General features: G+C 37.1%; 1 protein-coding gene across 1 annotated transcript; it reads left to right on the top strand.

The window, feature by feature from the left end:
* The first annotated feature begins 2,975 nt into the window (after positions 1-2,975).
* On the top strand, positions 2,976-7,465 carry LOC120174023 (transketolase, chloroplastic-like). The gene is made up of 7 exons (XM_039181017.1): positions 2,976-3,476; positions 3,594-3,684; positions 4,035-4,140; positions 4,223-4,505; positions 5,815-5,963; positions 6,078-6,231; positions 6,360-7,465. The coding sequence occupies exons 1-7, from the start codon at positions 2,991-2,993 to the stop codon at positions 7,317-7,319; spliced, it is 2,229 nt and encodes a 742-aa protein (XP_039036948.1). The 5' UTR covers positions 2,976-2,990; the 3' UTR covers positions 7,320-7,465.
* The last annotated feature ends 1,471 nt before the right edge of the window (positions 7,466-8,936 follow it).

Raw genomic sequence — 8,936 nt, 5'->3', positions numbered from 1 at the left:
GTATTTTTGGAAAGCAGACCTAGAAATTGTTTTTAATCATTTCTACGATTAAAATTTATTAAAATGACAAAATATTTTTGGATGATTCAATCACACCCTAAAAAAATTGGCGACGACTAGTTCGAATATTTTTTATTTTAAAAGGAAAACCAATTTTTTATTTAAAAAATGTTTTTTCGATTTTTTTGGAACTTTAAGACAAATAGGTAACGAGTTTCCATTTATTTATTATTGATATTTAATTGCACTTGATTTATGAAGGGAAAAAAAAGGAATCATTGTAGTAGTGTGCTATTTTTTGCTGCTCTTTTGGTCTCTGAATGATTAAAAAGACGAGTGTTACATATATTTTATATGATTTGTGGGCAATATGAGGTGGAATAGGATCTTCTAATGATGATTAATGGTAGACGTTTTTCCTCATTAAAATGTGTTCATCTTAAAGCATCAGGTTCATTCGATATATGTAGATTCAGCTCATTGTCTCTCTCTTATCTTCATTTAATGAAATTGTTAATGTCCAAATAGAATTGTTGGCGAAAGGTTAGCAAGTATTATAAATGAATGGCACGTTGAAGAGAACGACAAACTATGTGCTTTTACCCTATAACAGCTACCAGCTGCTGACTTATATTCGCCTAGCGTTTCTACCGAATCCTGTAGCTCCTCTGCAGCTGCCTTCAAACCACATGTAGCTGTTACCCTTGAGGTGGTGAAATGAACTAAAATCAAAGGCCAATTCTTTTTTTTTTATAATGAAGTAATCAAAATACTTGAATAGAGAATATTCTTCCAATTGAGCAATATATCAATAATTAAAGTAAACCAACAGAAAAGGTACTTAAGATCCCAAAATACACAAATAGATCTGTTTAGGAAGATAAAATCCGATGAATGTAAACTAGCCAAAATCAGATACCCAAAACTCAAAACAATCTAAAACTGATATCATATCTTGCTCTTTCTAAGAAATATTTTGGGACTTGTTAAGGATGACACCTTCATATTTGACCTGAAACCATTTCATCGCATCCTCCTTGCTAACTCTGCTGAATGCCAACACGTGGCTTGCACCTGCGACGTCGGGCAAGAACAACATAGAAGTCCATGCCATAGATACCAGTAGAAGGATCATCATACCTACAAAAAGAACAAGAGTTGTAATTTGTGTTAGGCTTCATAACATCAAGGCTGAACATAACTACTAGGGTGCGTTTGGTTCACGGAATGTAAGATTACCAGTGGGAATGTAAGATTACCAGTGGGAATGTAAGATTACCAGGAAATAGGATTACTAAGAATGTTGTATTTTGTGTTTGGTTGGCTTAGCAGGAATGTAAAATTACCGTGTTTGGGTAAAGGAATAAAAGATTATTGGAATATAAATTTGACCAAATTGTCCTTATTATATATTTGTATAATATTACAAGTTGGAAAATATTTATATATTTTCTTTAAAAAACTTTAAATTCATAATATTTATATATTTTTTAAAAAATTAAAAATAAATAAAAAAAGTTTAATGAAAGGGTAAAATTTTATTTAAACCCTTGAACTTCATATAAAATTTTAATTATAGATTTTTTTTGTAAATCTAAAATAATTTAAGGATAAATTTGTAATTTAACCTTCGTAGAAATTTTATTATTTAATGACAGAAGAAATATATTTTTGAAAAAAAATAAAAATTTAAGGGCATTTTAGTCCAAAACGCCGGTAATCCAAAGGAAATGGAGGTAATGACATTCCCGGTAATATACCCAAAAAAATTCACTATTAGTAATCTTACATTACCGGAAATAGGATTCCCGGACTAACCAAACGGAAGAATGTGGATTCCATTCTCATAGGAATCCCACATTCCCCCATCCAAACACCCTCCTAGCGAAATGAAGCTAGAAATACATACTTCTTAGTTACAAGTATAAAAGAACAGATGACACAAGAACAATGTCATCCTACACACCAACTTTAACAAGAAAACCAACGCAGTAGACACCTTGGTAACCATAAGAAGAAGAAGAAGAAAGAAGAAGAAGAGTTAGATCGTTAGTCAAACATGCTGAGTCAGCTGGTTTAATGTACTACATCAACATTCCATTACTACAACAATGGATGTTAATAGTGAGTGATCGATTAGTAACAAATCGATAATATTAGTAATCAATTTGTTACTTTTGAAACTTTAGTAGAAAAAACAAAAATTTACTTAAACATTAGTGATTTATTTGTGTAGTTTACCCTTTATTTAAAAGATATTATTAGTGATAATAAGATATTATTGATTGAAGAAAATTATAACAAAGCTAACGTAAGAATACAATTTTTTTAAAAAAAATTCTAATAATATTTTTTTTGGCGAACAAAATGCATACTAAAATTTTTATGGGTAAATTTCGTGTTTAGTAGCTAAACTGTTAATTTTAGTCTGCTTTAATATCTAAACTTTTAATATTTTTTTAAACTCATACCTAAAATTTAATTTTTGTTTCATTTTAGTATCTGTTCAAAATTTAACGTTAAGTTTTTTAAAAAATTGAAAGTTTAGGTATTAAAACGGACAAAAACTAATAATATAGATATAAAACGAGTTAAGTTTTTAACAATGTGTACTAAAATAAAACAAAATTAAACTTTATATATGATTTTAAAAAATAAAAATTTAAGTATTAAAATGAATAATAATTGATAATTTAGGTACTAAATGTACTAAATTTTATTTCATGACATAATATTATATGTTTATTTAGAATATCTATACAATTTATAACAAAAAAAAAAACAGGAAAAAGAAATGAGAGGCGGAGAGAGCGAACTGAAATTGTTAGCCAAAATGAGTGGGGGAGATGAAGCCATCTTCCAATCTAACGGTCAGCTCACTCTATGTGTAGACGAGATGATCAATAAGAGTTGGTGGTCATTACTTATCCCGCTCTTTGTTTCTCTCTACATTATCAAACAAGGGGTCCCTTCCACGACCTCAATCAACAATGGCCTCCACTTACCTATCTCAATCCCTCATTTCTCACGCCATCTCTTCCCATGGATCGGTTCAATCGTCCGATCATCGTCTTTCTCTCTCCACTCTCTCTTTCCCCGCCTTCTCCGGCCTCAAATCTACCATCCCACGCGCTTCCACTTCCCGTCGACGCCTTCCTTCACGCTCCACCCAGAATCGCCAAGTCTGTGCCGCCGCCGTCGAGACAGTCGGTACAGCCGCCGAGACTTCCTTGGTTGAGAAATCGATCAACACGATCAGGTTCTTGGCTATTGATGCCGTGGAGAAGGCGAATTCTGGGCACCCTGGGTTGCCCATGGGCTGTGCTCCGATGGGTCACATTTTGTACGATGAAGTCATGAGGTATAACCCCAAGAACCCTTACTGGTTCAACCGTGACCGTTTCGTGTTGTCCGCTGGTCACGGTTGCATGTTGCAGTATGCTCTGCTTCACCTCGCGGGTTACGACAGTGTCAGGGTAAGCTTCTTTCAATTTCTATTTTGAGAGCTTTTAATTTTGGATTTCTTTTATAAATAGAAGATATGTTTTTTGCACCAAAGCACAAAATTTTATAATGATTGGATTATAATTTAGGAAGAAGATTTGAAGAATTTCCGTCAGTGGGGAAGCAGAACCCCTGGACATCCCGAGAACTTTGAAACACCTGGAGTTGAAGTCACAACTGGTTAGTTAGACTACTTTGCCTAAGTGATTGTAATTGGGTTTTTTTTTTCACGAACCAAGTGACATTATTAACTGTTATTATCCCTTGAGGTGCGGAATTGAGCGTGACGTTGATGTATGAATGTTTATTGGTTAAGAGTCTTTCGAATATATATTATCTTGCCGGGCGATATAGCGGTAGCGGTGCCCTCCGAAAATGCTATTATTTGACCGTGACACCCGCAATCACCACAATAGCGCCCGCAATACCCACGACATAGCGGTAGCGGTGCCCTCCGAAAACGTGACTACTATTTGAATCTCTGTTCACCTGTACTAATAAAAAAAATATTGCTCCTTTTTTTTTATCAGGGCCTCTTGGTCAAGGTATTGCAAATGCTGCTGGATTGGCTCTCGCTGAGAAACACTTGGCCGCTAGGTTCAACAAGCCAGACAATGAGATTGTTGATCACTACACGTATGGATACTTGGCTAGGTCCCTTTCTTCAATTGTTTGCATGCACAATCTCGTAGTGATATATTGGCGTTTGTTTTCTTAGATATTGTATCTTGGGAGATGGTTGTCAAATGGAGGGTATTTCAAATGAAGTTTGTTCACTTGCTGGTCACTGGGGGCTTGGGAAGCTTATAGCTTTCTATGATGACAACCACATTTCAATCGATGGTGACACCGAAATCGCCTTTACCGAGAATGTTGATATGCGTTTTGAGGGCCTAGGGTGGCATGTTATTTGGGTCAAGAATGGAAACACTGGCTATGATGAAATTCGTGCTGCAATCAAGGAAGCAAAGGCTGTCAAAGACAAACCCACTCTGATCAAGGTCAGATCCTTCCCCTACATCCTGTTTGGAAGTAATTATGCTTGTATTATCATTGATTTGAATCTTATCTGGTGAAAGTTCAAAGTTCCATAATTCTTAGGTATATTTCTCCACTAAAGCTTTTGTTAAATGAGCCTACATCTATGTTTTAAAAAGCGTGCCTGAGGCGTTAGGCGAGGCGTTTAGAAGAAAGCCTACGACCACCAAGGCGATGATGAGTACATGAGGCGGCGAGAGGTGACGAGGCGATGCTTTTAGCGATTCACGTAGAATGATTGCAAGACTCTTCCGGTGTAGACGTGGTAGTTGTTGTGGTAGTCATAGAAGGGCCTGATGGCGGTGTCGTTCTAATAACTTTAATCGGTACCGGAAAATTATGCCGGTGCTGATGTTGCTGTTGATGGTGAATGGATAGAGACCCGACGACGTTGTTTGGCGGAATCATCCGAACAGAACCTCCACCAACGGTGGTTCCCCCACCTTCTGACTCGTCATCATCTTTATCATCTTTTACACTTTCTTCAGAACTTTATCAGCTCCATCTTCTCTGTTACTTTTCAATCTATCCCCTCTTCTTCTCTTACTCGCTCTACTCAAGCGATCTCTTTCTCTTTCCCGTTCCATATCTCGCTCTCTATCCCGTTCCCATTCCCGTTCCCTTTCTCGATCTCTTCTTCTCTTTCTCTGCCCTTCTTTCCCACTTCTCCTTATCTCTCTCTTTCCTCTTTTTGTGCTCTAAATGTCATATTCTTTTCGCTATTTCACCCTCAATGAAACCCACACCAAGCCTTAGTGAACAGCCACGATCACTGATTACTAAATAATGACCGAAACTGAACCCTTCATTCCACGATAGATCCAACGATTCACATTGGGTTTAAACCAACATGGCAAGACCTCAACCGTTGATTAATTATCTCTTCTCTCCCTTAACCTTTTTCTAAATTATTCCCTATTCGCAACGTGTCATATTCATTCATTTAACCTTTTTCTAAATTATTCCCTATTCGCAACGTGTCATATTCAAAGGTTAAATTGTGTTTGAGGTATGGTTATAAAATATTTATAAATGTTTTGTAAAATTAAGCGCCTTGCGTACATGAATCCCTCGCCTCAAAGCGCCTCAAAAATTGAGGCTCTCGGGTAGCTAATCGCCTTGTCGCGCCTTTTAAAACACAGGCCTACATCATATTGAAATGCCTTGACTGAAAATTGAAAAATCTTGCCTCTCTCTTACATATTTGTGCCCTCAACCTTTTTATCTTTCTGTTGTACGAGATGTCATTTTTTAATTCCTTGTTCCTTTCAGGTGACAACCACCATTGGTTTTGGGTCTCCGAACAAGGCAAACTCATACAGTGTACACGGGAGTGCATTGGGTGCCAAGGAAGTTGATGCTACTAGGAAAAACCTTGGATGGCCATATGAGCCTTTCCATGTGCCTGAAGATGTTAAAGGGTAAGGAGATCCGTTGAGGTTTCTATACATGCATCTGATTATGTCTTTTGAATTTGTGTTCAAAACTTATGCCTTTTGAATTTTTGTTCAAAACTTTCTTTCCACTTTATGCAGGCACTGGAGCCGTCATGTCACTCAGGGTGCTGCTCTTGAAGCTGAATGGAATGCCAAGTTTGCTGAATATGAGCAGAAATACAAAGAGGAAGCTGCAGAACTGAAGTCAATCATAACTGGTGAACTACCAGCTGGCTGGCAGAAGGCACTTCCAGTGAGTACACTTTACTATCCATGCTAAAATGTATCTGACGCCTAATTCTCAGATATAGGATTAGTACTGTCAGATTTCATTGGAATGAGAAACTATATTTTGAGCCCTTTTGTGTTTACAATTTTTAGACATACACTCCGGAGAGCCCAGCTGATGCTACCAGAAATCTCTCTCAACAAAATCTCAATGCCCTGGTAAAAGTACTCCCTGGTCTTCTTGGTGGAAGTGCTGACCTTGCTTCTTCAAACATGACCCTGCTCAAAATGTATGGTGATTTCCAAAAGGACACTCCCGAGGAGCGCAATGTTAGGTTTGGTGTTCGGGAACATGGAATGGGAGCCATCTGCAATGGCATTGCCCTTCACAGCCCAGGCTTCATTCCTTACTGTGCTACGTTCTTTGTCTTCACTGACTACATGAGAGCTGCCATTAGGATTTCTGCCTTGTGTGAAGCAGGAGTTATCTACGTTATGACCCATGATTCTATTGGTCTTGGGGAAGATGGACCCACCCACCAGCCGATTGAGCACTTGGCAAGCTTCCGTGCGATGCCTAACCTTTTGATGCTTCGTCCAGCTGATGGAAATGAAACAGCCGGTGCATACAAGGTTGCTGTTCTGAACAGGAAGAGACCCTCTATTCTTGCCCTCTCCAGGCAAAAACTGCCCAACCTTCCTGGAACTTCTATCGAGGGAGTTGAAAAAGGTGGCTACATCGTTTCAGACAATTCTTCTGGCAACAACCCCAATGTAATTCTGATTGGAACTGGTTCCGAGTTGGAGATTGCTGCCAAAGCTGCTGATGAACTAAGGCAGGCAGGCAAGACCGTGAGGGTTGTCTCCTTCGTTTCGTGGGAGCTCTTTGAGGAGCAATCAGATGCCTACAAGGAAAGTGTTTTGCCATCATCCGTAACAGCTAGGGTGAGTATTGAGGCTGCATCAACATTTGGGTGGCAGAAGATTGTTGGATCCAAGGGGAAGGCAATCGGAATTGACCGGTTCGGGGCAAGTGCACCAGCAGGCAAAATATACAAGGAATTCGGTTTAACTCCAGAGGCCGTTGTTGCAGCAGCAAAAGAACTTTTCTAAGCAAACTCTCCGGGGAAGATGGTAGTTTTGGGTTGGAGATTAAAACTGAAGAGAGGCCATTCCAATAGTGACACAGTCTCGTTTGTTTTTAATAAGAAACGGAATCCACTTTTTTTCTGTTGCTTGTGGTTCATCAAAAAGCAAAACGTAGAGCCCTTCTGTATGGATTATGAAATTGTAACTTCCTCTTGGACTTTGGAAGAGTTTTGCAATACTTGTTGCCTTTAGTTAGCTTGCCATTTTCTTTTCTTTTTTTATTTTATGTTATAAAACAGAGTTGTCTACTATTGTAATCTAGCTTATAATCAAGAACCCCAATCATTATTTTTATCAATTATTCTTGGCCTAAGATGCAAGATCAGTTTGTAGAATTTGATTCTCCATAAATGCTTCTCTATCCTTCTATTCGAATGACGGTCAAAACCGGTAATTGGTGGATATAATATATCCAGCCAAGAAAAGCATAGCCTTCATTTCATTAAACTGAATGGGATTGAGAAATGGCTTCTAGCCATTCAAAAACAGATGACAAACTTGTGTGGGATCCAGCAGGGAAGAAGGCAAGGTCTTGAGCCCTAAGTTTGTGGTTGCTGCAGGTACTGCCCTTAATCCGCTACCCTATCTTCAACGTCTTTTACTTACATTTTGCTACTAATGTAACCATTCTTTAATTTCAAAGTTCAAAAAATAAATCTCAGATTGGCATAAAATTTGTGCTGCAGTGGAACATGTTATATTTGGACAAGAAGGTACTTGAGCATATTCCTTACTTCTGCTGCCCACATTAATTTGGTGGTGCAAGGTATTCTACCTACTTCAAAACAGAAATCTTGTGTAGATTATTGTTCTGTGAAAACATTCAAGCACCCATAGAATCATTACAGCTTCTTTCTGCGACTTTTTTTTTAGTTCCATACAACAGGACCAGGGAAGCTGAGGCTTGAACCAAATTAGGGTATTCATTGAGAAGAAATGAGAGCCAATATTAGTAATCTACAGAACCCGAAGAAATAAATGCTTTGAGCTTTGGTTCTACTAAATGAATCTAAAAAGTAGGTTCGGGTGTTAACAGGTAGGTTAATAACACAAATTTTTAAATGGGATGGGTCGAAATAAAATTTTAAGGTGGATATAATTAATAAAATGGATAATTAATTGAAAAAATTCATATTTCAAGGTAGACACGTCTCACTCACCCTTTAGAAACACATGGATCCATCAATAGTGTCAATCGTGATGGATCAATTTTTTTTAAGGTGAATATCTATATATAAATAAAATAATTTTTTTGTATAGAGCAAACACAAAATTTTAGGATAATCATCATCAGTAAAATATATAATTAATATAAAAAAATTCATATTTTACGTGGGATGCGTGCTTATATTTATGTCATAATAAACGAAGAAACAAACACATAATTTTATGTTAGGAATAAATTTATAATATTTTAAAAAATAAATTTATAACATTTTTAAATATCTATTATTAATAAAAATATAAAAAATTTGAACTATATAAAAAATTTAAATTTTCAAAGACTATCATCCCTAGGTGTCAGAGTGATATTAGACAAGTGGTCCGCTCCCAGCAATGCCATCAACACATCTCATCTTG

The sequence above is a fragment of the Hibiscus syriacus genome, unplaced genomic scaffold (genome assembly GCF_006381635.1).
Source record: "Hibiscus syriacus cultivar Baekdansim isolate YM2019G1 unplaced genomic scaffold, ASM638163v2 tig00111996_pilon, whole genome shotgun sequence".
Taxonomy (NCBI): Eukaryota; Viridiplantae; Streptophyta; class Magnoliopsida; order Malvales; family Malvaceae; genus Hibiscus; species Hibiscus syriacus.
The sequence above is the reverse complement of the archived record's forward strand: the minus strand, read 5'-3'. Positions and strand labels throughout refer to the sequence as shown.

Excerpts from the sequence above, each read along its gene's own strand:
- LOC120174023 (XM_039181017.1), top strand. The coding sequence starts at position 2,991 with ATGGCCTCCACTTACCTATCTCAATCCCTCATTTCTCACGCCATCTCT. Across the intron at positions 3,685-4,034 it reads TGGAGTTGAAGTCACAACTG|GGCCTCTTGGTCAAGGTATT; the intron begins GTTAGTTAGACT and ends TTTTTTTATCAG. Across the intron at positions 5,964-6,077 it reads GTGCCTGAAGATGTTAAAGG|GCACTGGAGCCGTCATGTCA; the intron begins GTAAGGAGATCC and ends CACTTTATGCAG.